General features: G+C 51.8%; 1 protein-coding gene across 1 annotated transcript in view; it reads left to right on the top strand.

Moving 5' to 3' along the window:
• The window catches only part of Adcy5 (adenylate cyclase 5), a 148,256-nt gene that overhangs the window by 110,445 nt on the left and 9,958 nt on the right, over positions 1-27,853 (top strand). The window contains exons 6-17 of the mRNA XM_075965287.1: positions 1,761-1,919; positions 2,776-2,917; positions 5,082-5,222; positions 9,582-9,604; positions 10,430-10,574; positions 11,610-11,707; positions 14,820-14,907; positions 20,695-20,811; positions 21,199-21,363; positions 22,611-22,786; positions 24,284-24,313; positions 25,172-25,304. Coding sequence (XP_075821402.1) covers positions 1,761-1,919; positions 2,776-2,917; positions 5,082-5,222; positions 9,582-9,604; positions 10,430-10,574; positions 11,610-11,707; positions 14,820-14,907; positions 20,695-20,811; positions 21,199-21,363; positions 22,611-22,786; positions 24,284-24,313; positions 25,172-25,304 — 1,417 coding nt within the window. The remainder of the gene's footprint in view (positions 1-1,760; positions 1,920-2,775; positions 2,918-5,081; positions 5,223-9,581; positions 9,605-10,429; positions 10,575-11,609; positions 11,708-14,819; positions 14,908-20,694; positions 20,812-21,198; positions 21,364-22,610; positions 22,787-24,283; positions 24,314-25,171; positions 25,305-27,853) is intronic.

The following is a 27,853-nucleotide window of genomic DNA, read 5'->3' as shown; positions in this document are numbered from 1 at the left end:
CTCCAGGCTTTATCCATTCCAGGGAACTAACCCACAGTCTGGGAAGTGACTGATGGAGGCAGGGCAGTGGTGTGATGCACCCAGGGCCCCCCGCTAGGCTGGTGGGCAGGTCTGTACCTCAATCTTCATCCCGGCTCCCGGGGCTCCTTGCTTTCCTTGGTGGAGGAGGCAAGAGGGAGAGCTTTCAGGAGTGGCCGTGTCTGAGTCAGTGGCCTGTCCTCAAAACCCTCACCACTTCTCACAACCCCAGACCCGAAGTAAAGCACACTAGCTCCATGTCCTCCCAGGTGGGAGAGTTAGACTCTTGTGGGCTAAAGAGATCTCTTGGGGTTCAAGCATAGATAATGCATCTTTCTGTGAGCAATAGCCGAAGGAGCCTGGGACAGACATGATTGCTGTGTCCCTGGAAGGAGCCCTTCGTCATTGAAAACCTCAATGGCATTACCAGCTAGGGGCTGGTTCAGGGAGGGTGTCCTGTAACTTTGCACTTTAGAAATAGCCTGTATGAAAGTAAAAGTAAAAGATGGATGGTAAGGTCAGAGGTCAGAGTGGCTGGCCAGGAAGGGGGTTAGACCCATTTTGGGGCACAGTAGCTTCTCCTGACTGTCTCCTGCCTGACTCGGCTACACAGTCATGCCCTGGATACAGCCAGTGCTAAGAGGGGAGGCCTGGTCCCCTCTGCACTGATAGCCGGTGTGTCAACCGGACACACAGGTAGGGAGGAGTGGTTGATGCCACATAGAGGACTGAGAAGCCTTGCAAAGCAGGTAGCTCTGGAGAAAAGAGAAACAATAAAACGAGGTGTCCACAGACACCTCGGACAAAAGGAACTACTCCCACACTAATGCTTGACGACTTGACCCCAGGACGAGAGAAATGAGGGAGCCCCAAGTCTTTCCTGCAGTTGGGCAGAGTGGGGGGCAGGTGATCTGACAGGTGAGATTGGCAGTGGTCCTGGTGGGGCGAACCTGCCCACCATACCAAATTAGACCGCCAGTCAGTCCCACAGCTTGCCGAGTGTCACGGAAGGCTAGTTTCTAAAGTGCAAACTGTGTACCTCCTCTTCCTCAACTCCTAAACCTTTTTCTGCAGACCCTAAGCAGACTGTGAGCCCTACTCCTATGCTGGTGCTTGTGGCTTGGAATGCAGATGTCTTGTAGTTCAAGGAGCAACCTAGTTCCCTGCACTGTCCCAGACTCACCTCTTCCTATGTCATCATACAGTCATGACCCCACCCCTACCCCCACCTCCATGTAACCCATGGAAATGCCCGTCTCCTATGTCCTGCTAACCTCGAGAGGGGAGCAACGGCATTAAATCCAATCAATCGATATTTGGGAAAACCGTTTCAGTCTACCTTGCCTCCAGAGCATTGCATGATTGGGGTTCAGGGTGACCACATCTCCCCCATGGACTCAAGAGAGCACTACAGTACATTTATGATTTTCTGAGCAGTCATCTAATTGACAGTGGCAATGGCAATGGAGGTAGTGGGTGTGTGGAGGGGGGTTGCTTCGGTTTACTGTGCAGCACACTGCCACCTTATGGCCGAGATAGAAACAGCACTTATGGTTCCTCTGAACAGGCAACCAAACACCTGCTGCCAGTGCCCTTCAGGTTAGACTAGAGCAGAAAGAAAGGCACCTGACCCCTGCCCCTCCCAACTCCCCTTTCACCCCAGTCCTCCCTTTCAGCCTCACCCCTGCTTTGTGTGCCTAGCCCCTGACCCTCTCCCAGCCTTACCCCTGCTCCATCTCCAGGTTGGTCCGGGAGGTGACGGGGGTGAACGTGAACATGCGTGTGGGAATTCACAGCGGGAGAGTACACTGCGGCGTCCTTGGTCTCCGAAAGTGGCAGTTCGACGTGTGGTCTAACGATGTCACACTGGCCAACCACATGGAGGCTGGTGGCAAAGCCGGGTGAGTGAGAGCTGCGGTGGTGCAGGTGGAAGCCAGAGTTCCCTTCTCACCCAGTGAGACTGTCCTGAGTTGGGGTTGGAGTCGGCAGGATGGAGGAGCAGGCATGCTGTGGGCAGGCGGGGTTAGAGGTTTCTTTAGTGTGTGTGTGCGCAGAGGGGTGCTGGGCTGGGAATGTAGCTGTACCATAAAGTGCTTACCTAACACACACAAGATCCTAGATTCAACCCTCAGCACTGAAAAGAGAGAGGAGGGAGGGAGGGAAGGAAAGAGAGAGGCAGGGAGGGGTAGGGAGGGAGAGAAGTGAGGGAGGGATGGAGAGAGAGAGAAGGGAGGGAAAGAGAGGAGAGGGAGGGAAAGAGAGAGACAGAGAGAGGAGGGAAGGAGGGAGAAGAAAGAAAGAAGACAAAGGAAGATTTTTTTTTTAACTTAGCAAATCATGCACCACAGTTTACGTATAAGTCGTAAGGAATGTTGTCTCAAACATCCAAGTGTTTGTTTGGATGACAAACGGTGGCTTGTGGCCCTGTGGTAGAGAGCAGCCTATTTCAGTGGAGAGAGGCTCGTTCCCTACAGGACGCTGAAGCACCAGCTGGCATGGATACCAAGGATACAGGTGTGGGGAGACGCAGTAGACAGAAGTGGCACAGACAGACTTGTAAAGGCAGCCAGGAGAAACGGTCCTCAGGAGTGACTGAGAGAGACCTGGATACTGGGCTGGAGATTAGCTCATGGTGGCAGGAGCCATGGCTGGCTTCTGCGCAGGAGTGACTGTCAGACCAGAGGCGTGTTCCTTGGGTGGGCTGCTAGTATCTGACCGCAGTTCTCGACTCACACTTTCTGCCTCCCCCACCCCTAGGCGCATTCACATCACCAAGGCCACGCTCAACTACTTGAATGGGGACTATGAGGTGGAGCCAGGCTGTGGTGGCGAGCGCAATGCCTACCTCAAGGAGCACAGCATCGAGACCTTCCTCATCCTGCGCTGTACCCAGAAGCGGGTCAGTGGGCGGGGCCTGTGGGTCAGGGGCCCCGGGCAGTCTTTTGGTTTGGAACCTTTTCTTGGCCCCTTCTTTCCTTCTCTTCTTTTCCCCCTGAGGAAGGCTATGAATCCCTCAGTGTTGCCTCCCATCTCTCAGAAAGGACCTGAAAGTGACTGAGACCTTGCAGAGCTGATGGGGGAGAAAGGATATTTTCATTCCACTTCGGTTGAAAAAAAAAATTGCAACAGGCCCCAGAGGAGTGAGCAAGGATGCCTGGGGGGAGGAGGGAAGGGTGAGCGTCCACGGAATCGCTCTCTGCTTTTGCTAGGTGGTGGTGGTTTCTCATCTCTCCTCTTCCCTATTCCTCTTCTCATTCCCACTCGCTTCCTTGTCTTCTCATTCCCTTTGGTGTTTGTGGATGCCTGCTTCAGCCTGCATCTATGTGTGTCTGTTTTGTTTTTAAACACTTGTATTCTACGTACAAATGTGTGTGTGGAGGTCAGAGGATAGCTCGCAGGAGTCGGCTCTCCCCTTCCATCTTGCTGCTCCTGGGGATTGAACTCAGGTCGTCAGGCTTGGCAGCAAGCACTTCCACGGGCTGAGTCATCTTGCTGGCCCCTGCATCTCTGTTTCTTGAAACTGTCTTCCTTTTCGCCTTCTGGTTTCTTTCTTCTTTCCTCGTTGTCTCAGCCCACATCTGTAAAGTAGAAAAACTGAATTATTAGTAGCCCTCAGCGTTCTATTTTTAATAGTGTCATGTTCCATGTTCGTAATTTTTAAGGCAAATGGAGCATTTTCTGTTTTTCCCCAAATGAGGACACCTTGCTGTCTTCCCACTGAGGGTATCCAGTGGTCAGTGGCCTTTGGTAGAGAAAAGCTCCCTCCTGCTTAAAGTGCTAGAAACAGAACAGCCGTGTGGAGGCAGAGTCCAGAGAACCCTGGGTGGAGACAGTGCGTTTCTAAGGAGAGGTGGGGCAGAAAGAACAGTGCCTATCCATCCTGAGGCAGAAGCAGGGGGATTCCTTGCTGTGAACATGAAGAGAGGTCCTGGCTACAGTGGCCTTTGTGAGGAGATGGATCAGACACCCCAGCAGCCGCAGCAGCGGAAGGGAGGGGGTGTCAGGGGAGAGCAGCACTTCAGACAATCTCCTAAACATCCGCTTGTTCATTGACCAGAGTGTGAATGAACTGCGACCCTCCCAGGCCCTCCGTATCCCTCCTTCCGGTCCCTGATGCATAGGCCTCCATTGCACCCTCCTGCCGTGAGCCCTCTGGGTCTCCGTTCCTTCGGCTGACAGCTAGTGCAGAAGGCATAAGGAGGGGACAGATAAATGGTGTGACAGCCCCATCCCTGGCAGTGTGAGCCAAGGAAGGCTGAGTGTCCCCTAAGCCCTATGTCATCTACCTCTGGTGCCTATTGGGAATGACAGAAAGTCTGACGGATAGGTACTTAAGGAGTATTTGTCCATAGGGAGGAGGCTGGGTCTCTGTGTACTTACTGTCTTGCCGTTTCTGACTTTCCTAACTCAGCGACAGGTTTCTGGGAGCTGCTCTTGGAGCATGGCAGGTCTGTTCTGCTGACAGACCCTAGAGGAAGTAGATCCTGGAATCCAGGGCCCTTCTCCCTCCATCCGTCTCTGGACATCTTCAGCCCTGGCTCTACCCACCCGTGAAACTATAAACAGACCCTAATAGGTGCTGAGCCCCGCATCCCAGTGAGTAGAACCTGCCAGGGCTGGAGACCATAGTGCAAGCTGACCTGGCTACCTGGGGGACTAGAAGGGAAGCTCAGCCCTCCCATGGAGTTACCCCATCCCTGCCACCACCGGTTAGAGGGAAGGCAGGCTACATGGTGGCAGGCTGCGGTGTATTTTAGAACTTTGGGAGCTTGGCCTTCAAGTGGATTGAGAAGTTCCAGGAGAGAATCTCGTGCTCAGACTTGTAAGGAGTACATCTTGTATGCGACAGGTGTCCCCACACCCCGGACTTTCTCATGACACCAGCTCTCATAATTATCTACACCAAGCACCCCAGACTTTGGGGCAGCGAGTTCCAGGGCTGTGCAAAGGCTCCTCATTCTGCCTGCCCAGGTTCTTGTTCCTAGAGAGAGCGTGAGGGTCTGCTCATTGGCGCTCTTCCCATAGCTCTGCCCACACACTGAGGCATCTCTGTTGCTCTTCAGAAAGAAGAGAAAGCCATGATTGCCAAGATGAACCGCCAGAGAACCAATTCCATCGGACATAATCCGCCCCACTGGGGAGCCGAGCGCCCCTTCTACAACCACTTGGGTGGTAACCAGGTGTCCAAGGAGATGAAGAGGATGGTGAGTCTCTGGTGGCATGGTGCTCCTGGGGCTGGGAAGGCTGGCCCTGGGGTCTCAGCTTGAGGGACTCTATAAGGGAGGGAAGTAGGGGTCACCTGACTTTATGCTAGAAAATGAAACTCCCGACCCTGGCCTGGTTCTGCTTCATGAGTTCCACGATCTCATGGCTCAGGGACATAGCAGCAGTGTCTTTCCCTTTCTCTTGGCAGAGCTTCCTGGTGCAGGCTGGCCAGACTTGGTGTACCACTAGGGCCTCTAGTAGCCTCAGTATTGACTGGTGAGACCCCATGGAACTGGGTGGCTCTGGCCTGCCTGGCCCCTTCCAGTCCTCAATGCATTTCCTGGGCAATCGAGAACATGTTCCTTATTTCTGCTGCTCAGAAACCACCCCAGTGATTTTTGGCAGGTGCTTGGTGATGGCCCCTTCTGCTTCTGTGCTGAGAAGCACCCTCTCCCTGCTAACACCAACCTACTAGCATAGGTCAAGTCATAGGTCATACAGCTACTCTAGGCACCTAGTCCACTTGGGGACACATGCACCTGGCCAACCCTAAGTATAATTTAGAATGTGTTGCTGATTCGTAAAGGAGAAGAGGAGTTACTGGAAGCCAGGGGCAATGGTTGTACTTGTACTTTCTGCCTAGACCTCAGCTGCCACCCCTGGACACTGCTCAGGTTAAGGCCACCTTGCTCTCAGGTGGAAGCTGTCTACTGAAGGAGGGCTGGGGAGACTCAAGGCTAAGAGCAAGAGGTGTGGCCATTCTGTCATGGGAGTAAGCTGGAGCAGGCTGCGGACAATATGATCCAGATATATAGATCAGACTAGGTGCAGTTAGAACCAAGGACCTGAAGGAAGAAACAGGCAGGGGACCTGGTTGCTCCACTCCTTGCCAGCTGACAAGTAGCAGATGATACACAGATGTACAGCCAGAAAAAAAAAAAGAGTCCCGGAGTCCATTTAAAACTTGGAGGGTAGATAAACTACTGGTTTTATACTGTTACTGCAAGGGAGAAGACAGGAGGATCCCGGGCTTACCCAGGGCTATGAACCCAGCCGTCCACAGGCCTGATCCGTGCCAACATGACCTGCAGCCGCAATGTCCTCCAGGGCCCTCCACAAATCAAAGTCCAGTCCTTCCTGTTGCTGGTTTGCTCCTTAGTAACCTCCTACAGAATTAGAATTCATATGACCAGAGGGTTTTGGGGGGGGCAGGAAGTTAGATGGGACGGGGGGGGGGGGATAGAAGGGAATATGGAGTAGGAAGAGATAGCAAGAAAAGGAACTTAGAGAAGGTACAGAGAAAGGAAGGAAACAGCCAGCAAGCGACAAAGTAGCCTTGTGGGAAACCACAGTCTCTCTGCAGTCCCTGGGGTCATTTTCCAGTGACATTTGGAATAACCTGCAACCTCAGTAATTTCCTAGGAAGTCTGGACTGTGAGCACTGGTTTGGCAGGCATATTCATCACTGTTAGAGCAGGGAACTCTGGAAGAAGTAGCAGTAGGGGCTGTGAGTGGGAAGGGACGGCTCCAGAGGAGGCTGCGCCTCAGGGGAGGCTCCTGGGTGTTAATTGCTTAGCCCAGCAGGGGACGAAGATCATTCAGAACAAGGTGCCCCGTGCTGACTGGGCACAGTGTTCTCTGAGGACACTGGCATCAAAGCCTCCTTTCCCAGCCTCACCCATCCTGTGGGGAGTGTGTGCTGGGTATGAAGCCGATTTCAACAGCTGTCCTGCCAGCCACTGGCTTTGGCGTTAAGCTTCCCAAAAATCTTTGAGGAAGATGCAAAAAGAGCACTTCTGCCTGACTTCTGGCACGTGGGTGAGTTAAAAAAACAAACAAATAGGCAAACAAAAACAGCATTGAAAAATACACAAACTCAAAAGTAGCCCATTGAAGGTGGATGGCTTGGATTCAGTGAAGCATAACAGCGAATGGGAAGGCACTAATCCATGGCCAGCAGTTTTGTTTGCTGAAATCTTTATCAAGGTTTTACTCAGCTTGCCAAGTGCTTTGCTGAGCTGGGCTTCTGTGTTTGAATACACCCCTTGTCAAGGCTTTAAGGTTGTATATTAATAAGTGGCTGACGGGCACATGTGTGTGGCCTGAGCTTATATGATTAATCCAAAGATGCTCTCTGCCTGCCCTGCTGGGAGACAGGATGAGACCAGCAGGATGAGGGAGATGAAGTGACCAGGTCTTAGCAGTAGTGCGCATAGTCAGTGAGTGTTCCTAGTTCACTAGACTGAGGTTTAGGTGCATGGATGCATGGGTGGGTAGGTGGATTGCAGTGGTACCGGTGAAAGTCATGTGGGTTCATGCCCCGACCCTGAGCCACAGTCCAGCCTGGCCTGTTCTTAATAGTTGTACTGAGCTGGTTTATGGACAGCAATGTCTTCTATCCTGTTGTCAACGTACCTGCCACCTTCAGTGGATCCTGAACTACCCACACCAGCATGGCATCCCCCAGGGACCGAGATTCAATCCATCTTTCTGCTCAGTACAGGGAAGAAAGTGTATCCTTGACAGAAGCCAGGAACAAGGCACTTGGGGGTATTTTTGATCCGTGGAGATGGGCTTGTATATGTGTAGCCCCATTGTTCCCAGTTGTATAGTTAGTTTGTGCTGGCTCATGGGATGGAACTCCGTGGTCTGGAGGCTCATGGTGGCCTTTTGTAGACAGCTTGCCTATCCATCTCTGTTTCTGGCTATGCTGAACTCATTGAGGGGTCATGAGAGCCCATACATGGGCCTGTCCCAAACAAAACACTCAGCTGTATGACACCCACTTCTACAGCAAGGAGGTTGACATGAGAAAGTCTCTGTAGTCTAAAGAGAAGGCAGCGTGAGTCTCAGAGAGTGAGGACAAGGGTCTGGCTGGTCTGCGCAGACAGTGATTGACTGGCCATCCCACACTAGGGATAGCCACCTGGGTACAGGTCAGAATGACGGCATGGGACCTCCAGAGGCTGCTGAGGTCCTGGGAGTCCTTCATGTCACAGGTATGCCAGATCTACTCAGCACCTGCCAGCCCTGGCTCATGAGGAAATGTGTTTCAGTGGCTTCTAAGCCAAGTTCTTCACAGGAATGAAGCGGGGCAGGGATCTGTTGACTGAAGTTTTTGTCCCACCCAGTCCCGCAGTCATTCAGCCCCAAAGAAATACACAGAGGTCTACATTAATGATAAACTGATTGGCCTATTAGCTCAGGCTTCTTATTAACTCTTATAACTTATATTACCCATAATTCTTGTCTGTTAGCCACATAGGTTGGTACCTTTTTTCGGCTAGGCAGTCACATCTTGCTTGCTCTGTGTCTGGCTTTCTCTCTGTCTAGGTGATGACTGCAGACTGAAACTTCCCTCTTCCCAGAATTCTTGTTGCCCCGCCTCTACTTCTTGCCTAGCTATTGGCCAATCAGAGTTTATTTAAAATACAAGTGACAGGGTACAGACCATTGTCCCACAGCAGGGATCTGTTTGGATTTCTGGTTCATCAGCACTTGCTGAACTTTCCGTTTGCTAGCTAGTGCTCCACACGAGATCCTCCTCAGTTCCTGCTCTGGCAATCTGTCTGGTGACATCATGGGACCGCAGGGACACCCCCTCCCCCAGTCCCACCACAGCAGGCAGACGCCCCCCCCCCAGTGCTTCTCTTTGGTGATGTTCGTAGATTACCTCTAAGGAGGTCTCTGTGGTTGAGATCTGAGGGCTTAGAGACTTGAACCACAGAAAGACACTCAGCCCCCGCAGGTGGCATATGGGTTCCTTGCTTCCTAAATCTGGTCAACTCTAGCCTTGGAGGAACACATTGGTTCCCAGATACCACATATGTGGTTGTAGGTAACCAGAACCAGGCTGTTTGCAAGTGGGAAGCTTCTGGTTTCCTGTAGATTTTGTTTGATGTGATGTGTGTGTGTGAATGTGTGTGTGTGTGTGTGTGCACAGGTGCGCATGAGCATGTGGGTGTTGAATGTGGACACATGTGCATGGGTGTGGTATGAGTGTAGACACGTGCATGAGTGTGGTGATGAGTGTGAACACATGTCAAGTTTTGAGCAGCTCAGCAATTTCTCTTCAAGCCAGGGCTCAGGAGGAAGGAGGAGTGGCCCAAGGAATATAAAGAGTCAGGGTAGAGGGGGTGGGCGTTGTGCCAGTGGATAGGATGAAATCACAATGCACCCTGGCATCTAGCACCGAGTCTGTGCCTTAGGAAGGACCCACTGTGTTCACCAAGTCATCACGGTGCTCCCGGGCAGAGAGCCATGAGATGCAGCCACCTTGATGGATTCAGTGGCCACCGCAGGCCTGCGTGTGCTCCTGGCTCTTTGTTCTCACATTCCTCTCTCTCCTTCTCCTTCAGGGCTTTGAAGACCCCAAGGACAAGTGAGTAGCATGCCTGTTTTTCCTCCTCCTCCTCCCTTGAGTCGTTCATGCCCCAGATGTTCAGCAGGGACAGGAGCAGCAGCCCGGGAGGCTGCGCTCTCTCTTCACAGCTCCCCCAGGAAAATGCAGACCTTGCACGCTGGCAGCAGGGCCTGAGTGTACCCAGTATCCGGAGGGAACATTCTCTTCCTCCTCTTGTGCTTCCCAGTCCTCGAGACTGCCAGACTGTACTCGGAGACCAGGTTCCACTGTGAGAAATTAGACTTCTAAATGCGGCACCATAAGCATGCTTCCCAAGGGGATCCTGTTCCTGCTTCAAGTGCAGTTGGACCATGGTCCCTGTGGTGGAAGGCCCACCCACCAGTCCTAGCCTTAGCTCAGGATGAGGAGACAGCTAGAGGGTAAAGAAAGAGGCTTATATGTTACAATAACAACAAAATCTTCAGGCAGGCAGTGGTGGCGCACACCTTTAATCCCAGCACTTGGGAGGCAGTGGCAGGTGGATCTCTGAGTTTGAGGCCAGAATGATCTACAGAACAAGTTCCAGGACAGTCAGGGCAGTTACACAGAGAAACCCTGTTTCAAAACAAACACAATTAAATTTTCAATAGTAATCTATAATGCCAGCAAGGTCCTCTGGGACTTGGGTACCTTCTGTCATATGCAGTTAAGAACACAGCCTGGTCTCAGTCCCCACTGTCCCTTCCAACTCTCAGGGGGTCTGCCAGGTGTCTCTGGCCAGCCCATATGGCCATGCAGAGCTACCCATGTGACAGTGTCCCTGGGTGTCAGTCTGCCTATGTCTGTCTGCCCCTTGCTTTCCAGGAATGCCCAGGAAAGTGCCAACCCAGAAGATGAAGTGGACGAGTTTCTGGGCCGCGCCATTGATGCCAGGAGCATTGATAGACTGCGGTCTGAACATGTCCGCAAGTTCCTTTTGACCTTCAGGGAGCCCGACTTAGAGAAGAAGGTATGGCCCCAGGAGAGGACCCCAGCAGAACCAAGACAGGGCACAGGGTGCAGCCCACAGAACGGCTTCCTGTCACCTCCAGAGCCAGTGTCCTAACCTGTGAGGCCACACTAGAACCCCGGATGGAGTTCTGAAGAGATTTCCTTGGTTGAAAGGAATACATCTTATTATTGCTGTGCCTCAGTTTCCTTCTCTGGAGATATTTACCTACCTCAGGATCAGAGTGGGGACCAGTTGAGCTCTATCCGTCAGACACACACAGCGTCTACCTCAGGATCAGAGTGAGGACCAGTTGAGCTCTATCCGTCAGACACACACAGCGTCTACCACACACTGTAAATGTGTCCATAACATTGCTGTGATCATGGAACCAGCCAGTTTCATGGGGCCCATCAGAACCTCCAGGTGCTGCATTGTCCCACCTTAGATTGTGATTGAACAGCCCAATGGGCCACCCAGTGGAGTGGTGACAGGGCCACCAGGCACTTCTCTTTACCCTAAGCCCCACTATGCAGCAGCATCTAGTTGAAATGGCCTCTTAGGAGCCACTGTCAGCATTAAGCTAGGAAGGCCTGGTTAGCAAAGCACAGCTATGGAAAAGGAAAGTAGACCTGACTGATGTGTCCCTCAGCATTTGTGTAGCTGGGTGGTGTCACAGAAGGAGGTGAGACTGGGAGTTGGGACCCTGAATAAGTCACAGGAGCTCCCGGAGTGAGATGAGCGCTTCCTGGAAGGAGAAACCACAGCAGGGGTCCCCGTGGGTGCACTGTGCGGGTGGGTGATCATTGTGAATTGTGTTCATCATGGGTGAGCCCGCATAAAATGACTGGTTAGCAATCCCAAGCCTCTGTCACCGCCACACAGGTTCTACCATACAGGCGTTTACACTGACTGCCGTCCATCTAACCTAGCTTTGGGCTCCATATGCTCTCCGTCCTGGAGTAGGGTATCCTGGGGACTGGGCTACTAGCATTGGCTGTGCTGTAGCAGACAGTGGGCGGGGCCACCCGAGCTCACTGTGCACATCCCTCTCAGTACTCCAAGCAGGTGGATGACCGATTTGGTGCCTATGTGGCGTGTGCCTCCCTTGTTTTCCTCTTCATCTGCTTTGTCCAGGTCACCGTGGTGCCCCAGTAAGTATTCCACCCCCACACACTCCCTCTTCTGGCTGCAGGGTCCCCGGAGTGGGAAGGGAACAGAGAAGGAAGTGTGGGCTGGTGTGCAGGCTGGGAGGGAGGTTTCCTAGTTTCCTCTGTGGATCTAGGAAGTCAGGGGTTTTACCTCTGGGCTGGGGAGGTGAGTGCTCAATGCCTAGGTGGAGACCTCACTGGGCACGTCTCAGCTGCACAAGAGACCCCTTTCTGTCACTCTCCTCTCAGACCTGGTCAAGTCACCCAAAGCATCTGCCAGGAGACCTTTAGCTCTCGCACGCCCTGCCCCACAAAAAAGTGTGTGTGTGTGTGTCTGTCTGTCTGTCTGTCTTATATCTTTAAAAGATACAGTTGTTTTTTTCTACTACTGAAGAGTATTTTAAAGCAGGGGCATCAGGCCCTTTTACCAAGAGGCACACTGGAACTCTAACAAAGACTGACCAGCTCACTCAGGACACCTGGGAGCAGACAGGGTTTTTGAAATGAGGTTTAGATGACAGTAATTCACAGGAGTCACACCTAGGAGAGAAGTGTGTTGTCCCATGTATGTGTGCATCTGATCACTCAAGCACATGGGAGTCACACAAACAACTGCCACTCCTTGCCTAGAACAGTTGTTAGTTTCAGCTACTTCTGATTTTTTTTTTTTTTTGAGATAAGATTTTTCTGTGTAGCTCTGGCTGTCCTAGAACTCACTCTGTAGACCAGACTGGCCTTGAACTCACAGAGCTCCACCTGCCTCTGCCTCTGGAGTATTGGGATTAGTGGTGGTGGATAACCACCATCGCCTGGATTTTTTCTGATTTTTAAAAGTTAATTTACAGACATTTCTCTCCCATAGGCAATAGACATCTATTTTAAGGACTTTTTCCCCTTACGCATAGTATCTGACACATCAACTAAAACCAACGACAGTTCTTCCTATCACCTAGTACCCAGTCAATTTCAAATTTCCAAAACTATTCCCCAGATGTCCAAATGTCTTCCTACTTTCTAGTCAGGGTCTCCCTTGGGATCCAGGGTTCCATGTGGCTTAGCCTTCTAAGCCACTTTTGATCTGAGGTGTCCCCGACCCAAACTTTACTTTTCTCTTTGAAATAATTGTAGGGCCACTGAGAAGCTGCAGAAGTTGCACGGTGAGCTTGTCCATAGCTTCCCTGCATTTCCCCCTATGTCAACAGCCTCCTTCACAAGTTACCATGGTAACCATACTCAGCCTGCTGACCCGTACACCCAATTCCCATTTCCTCCCCCTTTTGTGCCCTTTTTCTGTTCCAGAAGCCACACTGCCCAGGTCCGACAGTGCAGTTAGCTGTACCTCCTCCTTCCCTGCCCGGGTCCCCACACTACAGTTAGCTCTTCACAAGTCGGAGATAATTCTGTAGCCTTGTTTGTCTTTGTGGCCGTGGCTGTATTACTGAGACTCCAGCCAGGTGGTTTGCAGAATGTTTTCATTTGGGTGTTTCTGAGGGCCTCCTGACTAGATCCCCGTGGCTGTGATAACCTTCTCCCAGCATGGGTGACGTGTCTGTCCTTCCCAGAGCATCTTAATCAGAGGAGCCACAGATTGTTCACTTGCCTTCTTTTAAACATTTTTAAATTACATTTATGTGTGCGTGTGTGTGTGTGCACATGTGTACACAGACATTCATGAGCCATTGCATGTGTGTGGTCAGAGGACAGCTTTCAAGTGTTGGCTCTTTTCCCTTCACTATCTGTGCCCCAGGGATGGAGCTCAGCTAGTCAGGCCTGGTGGCAAGCACCTGTGTCCACTGAGCCATCCTGCTTGCCCTACTTCTGCCTTCCTAACACTTTTTATTTCTATGGCATCCGTTGTGTAAAGATGCCCCTTCGTATGTGTCTGTTGACTCTCAGGACACCTCAGGTGCAAACCAGACACTGGCTAACCCTGCGTGGAGGCTGCTCAGAGCCGTGGAACTGTGGGTCCTCATGGTCATTCAACCCCATTTTTTAAAAACATGGTACAGGTAATAACCATGTACATCAACGAGAATCCTAGGCCTTTTGTCCCATCGCAGTTGGCAGTCCATTAGCTCAAGTGCACACTCCTGCCCCTTTGTCATTGGCTCTTAGGGCAGCAAGGCTGAAGGCTGGGGCCATGCCAGCTCCCTGCCCTATTTACAGTGGTTAGTGTCATTCCTGCCTGTGGCCACAGCTCCAGCTGGCCAACGTGTTGACTCAGGTCATTCCAACCATGCCCACTGGGGAAGCCTTAACAGTTACTTTGAGACTCTCTCTTTCCCTCATGAGAATTCTCCCCTTGTTGCCTTGTTGAAGTCTGCTGAGAGCTGTTTTTTTGTGGAAGCCAGGAGTGAGGTGCCCCCTCCCCAGGAGGGCTCAGTGTTCCCCTCCAATAGCCTACAACCTGCCAACAATGCCTGGCATCTGGAGGCCATCCCCACCCCCGGCAGCCTTGTGCTTGTGCTGTACCTAGACAAGCTCTTACCCCGGGAGGGCAGTGAGGGTTCCTGGAAGAACATTTGCAGCTCATTTGTCTGAGGCTTCCTCCCCTTGTGGCCTGCTCTCTCCTCCTCAGGGAAACCAGGACTGCCTAAGAATCAGGGAACTGGGCAGGGTTCTTTGTGGGGCCCTGACAATGGAAAGGGATGGGGGCTAGATACACACATGACGGTGTCTCAGAGAGGAGCTGTCTGGGCAGCTGACGTGACGGCCACTTACCAGGTCTGTTTTTGGCCCTGTTATCAACCCGTGAGTGCTGATGAGTAAGGATAATCAGGCAACTTTTAAATAAGTTCTCCCATGCTGCCTGAGAGGCGCACTATTGACCAGGTGTTCTGTAGCTCTCCATTGGCTCCTTATGGGCTGCTGGTCCCCCATGAGGGTGGCCGGAGGGTGGGGAGAGCAGGAACGGACCATATTACAACATAGCCCTACATGGGCCCTTGCTGAGAGAGCTCTTCTTGGGATGAAAGGATGGAGCAGTTGGCTTTTGGAGAAATGGAACTGTTTTCAGAGCTGCTAGCCCCAAGAGCTGTGCAGACAGCCCTGGATGCTAGGCCCTGGATGCCTCCTACTAGGGTGCGGCTCCTTCTCACCATTTTAATTCCCCCAGCTCCTTGTTCATGCTGAGTTTCTACCTGTCGTGTTTCCTGCTGCTGGCCTTGGTGGTGTTTGTGTCCGTGATCTACGCCTGTGTAAAGGTAAGTCTCCCTCCACATGCCATCCAGAGGGTCTCCTACCAGTGGCAGAGGCCACTGTCAAGACCTGAGCGTCACACTTGGCTTAGTTAATGGGCAAGGGAGTGTGTGATGCTGGTCCACATCTCTTGACTGGCACTGACGGCAAGCCTGTCTGGAGACTACAGACTGTTCCTATTGGCCGCCTCTTTAAGCCCCTGTTGATCTTTGCAACAAGGTTGCCATCGCTGCTTCAGTGTCATAGCCTTCAGTGGCCCAGGTGCCCTAGAAGGGACATTCTCTGAGATTAGGGATGAGCCTAGCATGCACATGAGGGATATGGCCCCAGAGAGAGCCACACGGGACACCAAGGAGCATGGCTTCCTGTTGTATATTCTATCTTCCATTCCTCTTGGGCATGGCAGGCCCCTGTCTAAGTTGTATCTTTAGGCAGTACTTGACCCCTGGCCATATGTGTGTCTTAGGAATTATCTAGGCTTGTTTCCCTTGCCCTGAAATCCTTTGCCCCCTTCCCTCATTTCCATCAGTGGGGAGTCAAGGACTCTCCACCCTCAAAACAGGGCCCTTCCTTAATCTATTTGCTTAGTTGCCCCATAGTCAAAAGTCTTGGTGTAGTGGCTGTCAGGTCTGGTAAGGACCTCAGGAATCACGTGTGTGGGTGGCTCACTGCAGTGAAAGGCGAGCACTGGCTGTCCTTCCTCCAGGCTGGGACCTCCTGCTCTGTTTTCAATCACCTCCTGCTTTGGCCTTGGAGTTGTCAAGACCGCTAGGCCTGTTTGGCCCTAATAGACAGTGAAATAAATACATAAAAAATAGGAAGAAAGGGAAATAAATTCACTTTTTTCATCCATGGACATCATAATAAGACACCAAATTGTTGCAAAGGTGAGAGCAGCTCAGTGTCCATCATCAGAGGGCCAAAAAATAAAACAATGGCACGTCACTGTGATAGACTAATGTTTGAGTGCCTAGGGGAGCAGTCTCCTGTCACATGCAATGCGGATGGACCTTGTAGACACTGCTGAGGGAAAGAAGCCAGGCGACTCTGGTATTATTTCAGATATGGAATTTTCTGTTATAGGACAGAAAGTAGACTAGAGGTGACTCACACAGGCGGAATGGGGAGGTGTCGTGCTTAGGGGGTGACGTTTCTGTGTGGAGTGCTGAAGGAACTTTGGCGATAGGTGGCAGTGATGGCTACAATGGGTGTACAATGGATGGCTACAGTGTGGCTGTAATGGGTGCTACATCAAAATGACGGAGATGGCAAGCTGTGTGTGGTATTTCACGACAATACAAACATTACAGATAGAGCATTCTAGCACAAGTCTGTAATGCCAGCACTCAGAAGGCTGAGGCAGGTAGATAGAGAGTTCAAGGCTAGCCTGAGCTTTATAGGGATAACAGAGTTCAAGGCTAGCCTGAGCTATATAGGGATAACAGTTCAAGGCTAGCCTGAGCTATATAGTGATAACTTGTCTTCAAAAATAAGCACAATTGTTTAAAGCATACCATAGCTAAAAAACTCTTTATCTTTTCTAAATTCTAAAGAGAACATATCCTTTTAAGAAAAGACTTTCCTTTTAAATTGTGTATTTGGGGTGTGTGTGTGTGTGTGTATGTGTGTAGATGCCTTCAGAGAGCAGTGAATTCCCTGAGCTGGAGTTACACATGGTTGTGAGTTGCCTGCTGTGGGTGTTGGGAGCTGAACTCAGTTCCTTTGCATCTATGTTGAGAAAACCCCACATATTGTCAACTCTGGAAGCTGCCGCTCCAGGTTAGCGATCACACGTTAGGTAGACAGAACTCCTCACCCTTGTTCCCGCTGCCTCCTTCCCCACTTCCTCTGGTCAGCCAGATTTTCTTCATTTGTTCCTACTCTGCAAAGCAGAAGCCAACAGGAGAAAATATTTCCATTACAAACTATTTCCACTGAATTCCTCTTCCTTCTTTCATGTTGTGCACTAAAACCTGAGTGTGCATTACGATGTGTAAGAGGTAACCAGGTTTGGTGGTGCACTCCTGTTATCTCAGGTGAAGACAAGAGAATCGGGTTCAAAGCCATTCTTGGTTACATAGTGAGTTTGAGGCTAGCTTGAGCTATGTGAGATCCTATCTCAGAACAGTGATGTAAAGGAATGCTTACCTTTGGGCAGATACATAGCAGGAAATATTAAATGCTTCCCCCAGGGTGCAGACTGTCTCATCACTGAGTCCCTGGAACGCTGATTAGGATTAGAAGGAGTAACTGTTACCGTATCACCTTGTGTGGTATTGACCAGAGCTAGCTGGACTGTGACACTCATGGTCATTCTGTTTGCCCTTGGAAAGCATTCCCCTTTTAAAAGGATGCCTAAATCTCCCCACCATATTTCAGCTTTTGAGCGGGCCGGGGTTCAGATATGGTAATTCCTCAGTTTCTATGGCATAGGCTCTGGTGAGCCGCAGCCAGGCCGCTTTACTTCATTTGCTTCTCTATCTCCCACAAACGCCCAGGCTTCCTTTGTTAATTTGTCCATCTTTTGTCCTCTTTGCCAAGAGATACCTGAGGACAGAATAGGTCGATTGATCACCTTCCCTGGGTGCCAGGGTTTCCCTTCCCTGTATGAAGGGTTCTGGCTTACCTTCAGCCTGTGCACAGACATCTAGACTTCTTGAGAAGGTTGATTCAGTGCTGGGCTCTTCATCTTGTCCCCAGGCCTGGTCTCACTTCTCAGTGTGTCAGCTTCTTTTGGAGCCCCCACAGCCCCTAGTATGCCTCATCCAGTCTGTTTTCTGCTGCCACTATCATAGAGGGCAAATCAACATGTAGCCTTCCTGCCCCTCTTGGCATTTCTGGTACTCTTCTTCTTTGAAAAAAAAAAAACTAGGCCCCTCTCCACTATCACTCACTATCCCAGACTCAGAGAATCTCAGCGTGGAGGGCCCTAAGCAGTGGGAATCTGCCATCTTGCTGAGGTCAAAATCCCTTCCCTGGACTCTGCATAAGATAAGCCAGCTGATCTTGGTCACCTCCAGTGACAGCACACTTACCCACGTGTCTTGGGTACAGCCGCTCCCTTCTGTGCCCATTCCAGCTGCTCCATCGGTGTCTCTGTAGTAACCTTATTGTCTTAGGAAGAAGCCCAGGCCCGTGCCTACCAGTGGGAAAGAATGGCGGCTCCCTTTCTCCCAGTCCAGTTGTCGTGCCTTCCTGTGGCACCTCAACACAGCTTCAATGCAGAAGGCTGGCATCTTCCAGCAGGACACAGGAGCCAGCGAGAACACTCAGCTATGCAGCTGGGTCTTTTGGTTTAGTTTTTTTTGATACAAGCTAGTTATCTGGGGAGAAGAACTACAACTGTGAAAAATATTTCTTGTAGGCTAGCCCGTGGAGCAATTTATTAATGACTGATGTAGGAGTGCGGACCCAGCCCACTGCTGTGGGCAGGTTGTCCTGGATGGTGTAGGGAAGCAGGCTGAGGAAGGCGTGGAGAGCAAGCCAGTAGCAGCACTCCACCATGGCCTCTGCACCAGTTTCTGCATCCAGGTTCCTGTCTCCAGAGAGTTCCTTAACTTCTGTCAGTGATGAACTACAAGCTGTAAAATGCGCCCTTCCCTCCCCAGGTTGCTCTTTGTCGTGGGGGTCATCAAGGCAATAGAGAGCTAACTACAGCCTGGGCAATGCTCAGGACTTCCAAGCGGGTCCCCAGCCCAGCTGGGGACAGGGCTGGAGGTGGCAGAAGCAGACCCCCCACCCCCGCCCTTCCTCACTGCCCCTCAGCTCCACCGCATTTCCAAACAGAGCCACCACCCAGGAACCTAGTGTCAAATGTGAGAGCCTGTGAGGGACATTTCCCATTCAAACCACACGGAGCAGCTTACAAAGCCTTTTCAAATGAGACAGCAGTCCCCATTTGCTGATAAGGAAACCAAAGCTCAGAGAAGTTAACAGTCTCCCCAGGATTACTGGGGCTGCTGGAGAGATGGAACAAGGCTTTGAAAAATAAAAGCTGTATGAAGATGCCAAGTCACATTCCATACAATGTACCTGTATAAAGGCAGACAGATTTGTAATATACGAGTCTTGGGCGTATTAGTGTACGCAACTATTGGTACTGATTCTGGAATGCTGTCATTATTATAAAAGAAGCCTCATGTTTGTTTTCTTCCTTGTGCCCGTCCGCCGTAATAGGTAACCTCTAGTCCACTGAGTTTGCATGCTCTCCATACCGCATACAAAGGGGTTGGCTCCTACAATAGATTGCCCTTTGAGACTTCCTTCACTTAGCATAATGATTCCAAGGCTCCCCTACATCATAGCGCCCTCAGGTCGTTCCGTCTCGGGGCCCAGTACATGCACCCTGTGGCTGCAGCGTATTTTGCTTTTCACTTCACGGACATCTGAGAATTTTTCCATCTCCACCCAATTAGAAGCAATGCTGCCGTGGACTTGGATGCTCAAAGGTCTGCTCAAGTCCCTGCTTCCAGTAATTCTGTGTATAAACCCAAGGCTGGAAGTGCTGAATACAATTTGCCCTTAATTTTTAAGATACCTCTGCAGCCCGCCCACAGCAGGAGCATTATCTGGCCATTCCTGCAGCAGCACAGGGGTGCTCTGATGTCCCCTCATTTTATTAGTATTCATTTTGCTTTCTTGAACTTTTTTTCTCCACAAAATCTTTTAATTCATGAAAACTAACTTACCTGTTTTTTTTTTTCTTTTCTGTTTTCGGAGCACAGGGGAGGTAGCTTCTGATGTCAACTTACCAGCCCTCAGTGTTAGGTAACAGATAGACGGACCTGGTGGCCTGGCATACTCTTGAAATGTCCAGGGGTGCTGAGGACCTGTGGATGTCTTACTCTCCTTAACCAAAAAAAATTAAGGTGCCCAGACAGACAGACATCCTTCCAAGAAGTAGTGTGGCTTGCTCAGGGTTACAGGGGACAGACCAGCCCAGAGCACAGCTTCTTGCCTCCTTTCCCATGCCCCTCCACACCCACCACCCTCTGTCCTTGGGGGTTTCCAAGGTCACTTGCCCTGTTGGCAGCAGACTGGCCTCACCGGGACAGCCGAGGTGGTAGAGCTGTAGAAGCCCAGGTCCCCTGCTTTGCTCTGTCAACGTCTTTGTCAGTCTAGGTTGTGTAACAGATGAGGAGGGTGTGGTATATGACGCCAGTGAAGTGTGTCAGATTTGGTGACAGGACGGGCTTAGCAGGCTGTCATTTGGTTGCTAAAAACACAGAGGGTCTGGGAGCAGATGTATGGCTTGTCTCACTAGGGAGGATATAGGAGGATCTGGGTAAGCCAAATGGCGGCTCCATGGAACCTTCGTGCTGAAGAAAATGCTCGCCCAATGCCCTCCTGTTACCAGGCCCCTCTCCTCCTCTGAGGGCCCTCCTTCTCTGACTCTCCATTCCTTCCATGAAGCTTCCCAGGAGGGCCTTCCCTATCTTGACTCCTCAAACACCCAATGTTCTCCCTGCTTGTAGCCCAAGGCTCAGGCTCCCACCACAGGTGACAGGCTTTCCTGCCATTTCCTATCTGGTCAGGATAGCATCATTTCCTTCATCCTGCCTCTGTCACCTGTGGGCTGCATGCCATTGGCAGTCCCCCCTGGCCATGTCTGAGTCTCTGACACTGGTGGGCTGTAGCACCGGGCAGTACTGTGAGGCTAGGGCTGTGCAACCCTAGAGGAGCTCAGGAAAGTCTCGAGAGCCGTGTCAAGGACAGGGTGTGGCCAGTGAGCTCCAGGGCTGTCTGAAGGGTACTGACTGAACTCTGCTTTGTGTCTTCCCCTTCCTTCCCAGCTCTTCCCCACTCCCCTGCAGACACTCTCCAGGAAGATCGTGCGATCCAAGACAAACAGCACCCTGGTTGGGGTGTTCACCATCATCCTGGTGTTCCTTTCGGCTTTTGTCAACATGGTGGGTACCTCCATAGCCTCCAGGTGCCTCCCTAGCTCTGTGGGTTCAAACAGTGGAGCCCTGTGGCTGACCAGGGGAAGCATTTCCCTGGAAGTTCATGTCCCTTCTCAGGCTGCGGTCTAATTTGACTGTCCTTAGCATCTCACACAGGCTTTCAGTTCCTTGTTTTCAAACTAGAAAGAGTACAGGGGATGTCCCCAGTGTGGATTACACGGCCATGTCTGTAGCCAGAGCAAGGCTGTCCTTCAGGTGCCTTTTTTGTTCCTGGTGTGTGTACAGCCGTGCTGTGGAAACAGGGTGGACTGGTACTGCCCACCATCATGTGGGATGGGCCTCCCTAGCCTGGCTTGCAGGGGCTGAGCAACCTCAATCCCCCCTTCCTCTTAGTTCATGTGCAACTCTAAGAACCTGGTGGGCTGCCTGGCAACGGAGTACAACATCACGGTGAACCAGGTCAACGCGTGTCACGTGATGGAGTCGGCCTTCAACTACAGCCTGGGTGACGAGCAGGGCTTCTGTGGCAGCCCCCAGCCCAACTGCAACTTCCCAGAGGTTCGAGAGATGGGGACAGGGTGTGGGGATGGCCGCAGAAGCAGACGTTCCTGCCCTTCCCCACTTGGCCCCACAGATCTGGCAAGGTGGTGGCCACAAAGGCCCCTTCTCCCAGTCCCTTCCATACCCCAGGAGCCTTCTTGTTACAAAGCCAGCGTTCACGGCATAGCTGAGGTGTAGGCAGTGCCTATCCTGTACCAGGTACTGGCTGGATGGTAAGAGCCTTCCCTCTACAAGACGGGTAGATGGGACTCTAGCACTGAATTATCTGGGCAGGCTCTCCTGTCTTCTCCTTTCTGATGCTGGGGCTGACTTTAGGCTGTTCTGAAACCCATCTAATCACCAGGGACCTCCCCCTTATAGTACCTCTGTTGACTCTTGAAAGCCCAGGGCTGCTCACAGCTAGTCACTACCAGCCAGCTGCAGCCCAGAGGCGAGATGCCGTTGAAACAGTGAGAGTGGAGAAAACTCAGAAATAATGGTCCCAGATGTAAAGAGCCAAAGAACAGATACTGAAGTCTGGAACTGGCACCAGGACATGAAAGATCCATGAGGGCCCTAAGATCAGCTGGCTCAGCCCCTCAGCCAGCAAAGGACAGAGAGAGGCTCCAGGGTCATAGTGCAGGGCCTGGTGGTCTCTCTTGGGAAGCCTCATTTAGAACCAATGTATTGGGCCTGCAGACGCTCTCAGATTTTAGGATGTTCTTTCCCACATGCCCACAGAGGAGACCGGGCAGAAGGTGATGGCCAGACAGCACTGCCTCTGCAGTCACTTGTGTGAACAATCACAGGACGTGGAGTGAAGGTGGCACTTCCCCTCTGGCATGCTGTTAGGCAGGCTAGTTCAGGTGTCCCCTCAGCTGGGGGAATTCTGAAAGTCCTTGTGTGTCAATGTTTAAACTGCAGCTCAGGGAGGGGCCCTTGTTCCCTGCAGTTGGTGCCGGTGCCAGGCATAGCATCATTGGTGTCCATGGATGGACATATATGAAAGGGAGCTTTACTGACAGGGAAACTGAGGCTCAGAGAGGGTGAGTCAGGTCAGCTTGAGCTTGGAGCTATGCCAGTGATCTGCTAATCTGTTGACAGTTGATCTGTACCAACTTCCGGGTCCACTTCATCCCGGAGTCCACCTCCAGTTTCCTAGACAGGCTGACTTACTCCCAGCCCCACCCCCAGATCAGGTGAAGGTGGGGAGGGGCCCGCGCGGCCCAGGGCCTCCTGGGATCTGACAGGCCCTCTCTCTCCAGTACTTCACCTACAGTGTGCTGCTCAGCCTGCTGGCCTGCTCCGTGTTCCTGCAGATCAGCTGCATCGGGAAGCTGGTGCTCATGTTGGCCATCGAGTTCATCTATGTGCTCATCGTCGAGGTGCCCGGCGTCACCCTCTTTGACAACGCTGACCTTCTGGTCACCGCCAATGCCATGTATGCAGCGCCTTCTTCTGTCCTCTGCTGGATCTGGGGAGAGTCCAGGGTGGCACGGATGGCAGGAGCCTGGGTGCTGGCAGCACAGGGCACCTGCAAGGAAGGCAAATCACACGGGGTCGTAGGGTCTTGTGTTCCCCTTCCTCTTCCCATGTTGGGGATGCCACAGGGGACGAGGCCCCTCCCTCTCTGTCTCTAGTTGGCTAGTCAGTGCTCACCTCAGGCGTAAGGCAGCTTCTACAGGGGCTAGGGAAGGCAAGTGATTCGTCTGCTCATCTGCTCAGCTGTTCTTTCATTCTTGAGGGCCTATGAGGAGCAGATCCCGAGTCGGGTGGAGACAGGCAGGGCAGAACAGGTGATCCAGCAGAAATGCCCTTGTCTTGCCACAAGAGCAACATGTGAGAAAGTTGAGGCTGGATGTCAGAGTCAGACAGGAACTTCTGGTGCTGTGTGGGCAGATGACAGGAAGGCACTGTCATGAAGAATGGGTACTGGAAGTTGGCTTTGAACTCAGAATCTTCCTGCCTCCACCTGGCTAGGAGCCAATGCTCCCAGCTTTGGAGCCAGCATACTGGCTTCTTTTTATTTCCCTCCCCTCCTCCTCCCGCTCCCCTCTCTCTCCCTCTGTTGGGGTAGAAGTAGACAGTGGAGGCCTTTACTGTCCAGTGACCCTGTTTGACTCTAGGCAGTGCTATACAGTAAATAAATAATGCAATCCATGTGTGCAATTTAAATTTTTTTTTCCAGTAGCTGTAATTTAGAAGGCAAGAAAATACAGTAGCTTTTTATTGTGGTGCTGGGGATGGAAGCTTGTCTGTACTGCACAAGTGCCCTTCCACTGAGCAACGCCTCAGACCAAAGGTGCAATTAATTTTTTTTTTCCCGAGACAGGGTTTCTCTGTAGCTTTGGAGCCTGTCCTAGAACTAGCCCTTGTAGACCAGGCTGACCTCGAACTCAGAGATCTACCTGCCTCTGCCTCCAGAGTGCTGGGATTAAAGGCACCACCCAGCAGGTGCAATTAATTTTAATAACAATTTTATATAGCCACTATATCCATCTTTAAAAGATGTAACCAATTGTTAATTATTAGAAAACTATTTTACCTTTCCCCCGATATATTTAGAGTGTATTTACATGCACAGCCTCCTTTAATTTGCTCTTCCCTTATTTCAAGGCCGTGTGGCCATCTGGGAAGGCACAGGTGCAGGGTTCCCCTCCACTCCTTCGAATGGCAGCATAGGCCTGAGACAGCATAGGCAGGTGGCTATGGGAGGGGACAGACAGGGTCTTGGGTAAGAACTGAGCAGCCTTGGTCAGGGAGACCGGGTGCTGGCTAAGATGAGCTTTCTGCAGCCGGACTGTTCAGAGGGCCCTTGGCTGAGGAGGGCCAAGCGCTGTAGTAACTAGGGCAACAGAGCAGAGCTTTGGGAACACAGCAGAGGCTGGGGGTCAGGGGGACCTGGAGGCTGAGCAGTCTCCCCAACTTTTCTTCACAGAGACTTCAGCAACAACGGGACTTCCCAATGGTGAGTGGACACCCTTCTGTGATAGGGCCCCAGCCTCCCAGGTAGGAGGGGCCTTGTGATCAGGAGCAGTGGAGGAGGTCAGCCAGGCCTGGAGTCAGGCAGCCCCTGGACTGTTTTGATTTCCATACTGAGAGGTGCCCTGAAGGCTCCATGACAGTTTCATCTGACCTAAGATGATCCCCCAAAGATTGCTTTAAAGCTTCCTCCAGCTTCCACTCAGGACCCCCAAGGTCAATCCTCTATCATAGAACTAGGGATAGAGCCTGCTTCCCTCCCAGTACAGGTTAGGCACAGGCTGTGAGGCTGGCCCTCCATCCAGGAGGGGTGGGCAGGAGTCAATCCCAGCTTTCAGGGTTTGGGCTTTGTGCTACACATGGAGCAGGTTTGGAACAAGAACTCTCTGTGAGCGTGCACCAGATGAGCCGGAACGTAGCTATCCAGTGACAGCCTCCACTTGGGGAGGCCTGCTCTATGCCTGGTACCTCACGGAGCATGCTGTACAGCATCTTTCTCCTTACTGAAGTCTGGAAATGGGGGTATCACCCCATTTTACCGCTGAGGGTAAGATTACAGGCTTGACTTGCCCAACTGTCCAGAGACAAGGCCATCAGGCTAGCCTTGATTACCATGACTCTGCCATTGCTGCTGCTCTGTAGGACAGCTGAGAGCTCACCCAGTGACAAGACCACTGCCCCTACTGCCAGAAGGTTTCCTGAAGGAGGCGCCTCAGGAAGCTTGCACAGGAGGGGAGGAGCAGGGGGAGGACTCAGAGCTGTTGAGGGAGGAAGAGGCTGGGGAGTCCTCAGAGCCTACTGAAGTACCAGGGTGAGCGCAAGCCTGCCTACCTCTCATTGACAGCCCTGAGCATGCGACCAAGGTGGCGCTGAAGGTGGTGACACCCATCGTCATCTCTGTCTTCGTGCTGGCTCTGTATCTTCATGCCCAGCAGGTGGAGTCCACCGCTCGCCTTGACTTCCTGTGGAAACTGCAGGTGGGTGGCCCTGGACTAGAGCTTCACAGGGACACAGCTGGCCTCAGTGAACTCCCTGGCACTTGGTACCGTTTTGGTCTCATCCTGTCTGACTGCCCTGTGCTGGCAGGTCTGCTCCCTGCTCTCCAGGGGCCACCCTAAAGGGTTCCAGGTACACCCACCTGGACAGTGTCCAGACTGTACACTGGGGTCCAAAGCACTGTCTCACACTTCCTGTGTGTCACCAGGCGGAAGCACAGGCAGGGGTGGCAGGCTGAGCTTCGATGGGTAGCAAAGCATCCAGTTGGGCCCTCGGAGCATTGCTATCTGTGTTCCCTTGGGGAATGCACCCTCCTAAAGTCCTGGCTGTCAGTGAGCTGAGGTACCAATGTCATCCCTCTTCTCTGAGAAAGTTCCCAGAGTCAAGCAGGTTTTGTGGGACCTAGAGCCCATGCCCTTCCATTTTGTGCTCACACCTTCACCTCTGTCTTCCTGCATGGCTCCCCAGGGTGCCACTCCCAAGATGGTCGCCACCGTGCCCCTCTGCTGTGTCACGGAGGCTTGAAGAAGAGGTAGCCTGTCGCTAGCCTCTGCTGGGTGGCACAGCTGCAGCCAGTGAAGGCCCTGGGATCCAGAAAGGGTGGGAAGCACTGCTCCTGCGAGAGCCGAGGCCTCCCAGCTCCAGTGGTCTGACCCTCCCTGGCTGAGTGGCGATCCCTGTCTCTCCATTGTAGCAAGGGGGACTGTGTTGGGGAGAGGGTCAAGACTGTCACCTTGGCCAGAGGCCCTTCACTAAGCTAAAGTCATTTTAAGCTTCTAGTCCTCCTTTGTCACTAATGTCCTTCTGCTCTGTCCCACCGGGCCGTAGGAACAGTAGGTTATCTTTCCCTTTGGTTTCCTCCCTGGAGCCCCACGCCCCTGGTGCCCTTTTCATATTTTTATCTCTGTGTTTGTGTTTTCTCATACATGCGGATGGATGCAAGTGTGTATGCGGATGCACGAATGTATGCGAGTCCCAGAGATCCGCTTATCTTCACCTGGGGGTGCTAGGATCCAAAGCTAATCTCACCATGCCTGGCTTTAAAAACAACCATTGAAACAAACAACAAAAACACACGGGCTGTGGGGACTGAACTCAAGTCGTTGTGGTTGCAAGGCAAACATTTTAGGACTGGGGTCTCTTCCCCAGCCCTGGGCAAGTTTTAAAAAATAATCTCCCTTTGCTGGGTGGTGGCGGGGCACACTTTTAGTCCCAGCATTCGGGAGGCAGAGGCAGGTCGATCTCTGTGAGTTTGAGGCCAGCCTGGTCTACAAGAGCTAGTTTCAGGACAGGCTCCAAAGCTACAGAGAAACCCTGTCTTGAAAAAAACAAAAACAAAACAAAACAAAAAACCCAAGCTCCCATCTGCAGAAATGCTACAAGAACTACATACTGAGGTCCAGCAGTTCCGCTCTTCTAGTTTGGTACCCCACCTCTACTTCCTGACACACATACATCAGCAATGGATGTCTTTCAAGACAAGGCACCGCACTGCCCCCTGCCCCCTCCCTGTAGGAACTCACCATGGCACTCTGACCACATCATGTTTTGCCAGCTGTCCCGACTCTGGTTCAGGCCCTCTCTAGGAGCCCTCTGGACTCACTCGTCAGGTCTCCTATCTCCTCTCTGTTTGCCTTCCAGTATGATGTCACAACAGTTTTCTGATCTTCAGCCTCTGCATCTGTTGATTCTTTCCTGTGTCTTGCACAGAGATGCCAGTTAGTAGCTTGGCATGATGGCCCATGTACTTGGGAGGCAGAGACAGGAGAATGGCTGCAGTTTTGAGGCCAGCCTGGTCTCTATAGCAAGTACCAAACGAGCCAGCACTACATAACAGGACCTGTTCTCAAGCTGCCCCCCCCCCCCCAGCAGGAGAGATACTGCTCTGCCTTTCCTTCCTTCTAGGTGGCAGTGCACTCTTAGGAGCTGTCCTGGCCTTTAATCTACTTCATTTACATATCTATATTATCACCGGTTCCCAGTTCCTTAAGCCCACGGGTCATGATTTGCCCCTTCCTAGTTATTTTCATGCTCACATCACTGTAGGTTTGGCTGGTGGCCACCATGGGATACTTCTCCACCATCCTTCAACCACCCCCTTCCCTCCCGGCACAGCACAATGCCTTAGCTTTTTCTGTATTTTTCTGGCTTTAGGCCAGGATTCAGTGATCCCTTCAAGGATTTCTGATTCTTCCTGGTGGAGAATCATGTTTAGAAACAGATCTGAGTACTCAGTGGCTCATCCAGTCCTCTGAGAACACAGCTAGATGTGTATCCATGGATATGGAGACAGAGAACTTCCATGTGCATGTGTACTGCTGTGTGTACACCGCTTCTATGGAGACAGAGAACTTCCGTGTGCATGTGTACTGCTGTGTGTACACCGCTTCTATGGAGACAGAGAACCTCCGTGTGCATGTATACTACTGTGTGTACACCGCTTCTATGGAGACAGAGAACTTCCGTGTGCATGTGTACTGCTGTGTGTACACCGCTTCTATGGAGACAGAGAACTTCTGTGTGCATGTGT

The sequence above is a fragment of the Microtus pennsylvanicus genome, chromosome 1, assembly GCF_037038515.1.
Source record: "Microtus pennsylvanicus isolate mMicPen1 chromosome 1, mMicPen1.hap1, whole genome shotgun sequence".
Lineage (NCBI taxonomy): Eukaryota > Metazoa > Chordata > Mammalia > Rodentia > Cricetidae > Microtus > Microtus pennsylvanicus.
Note: the sequence above shows the minus strand (reverse complement) of the source record. Positions and strands in the feature narration are given on the sequence as shown.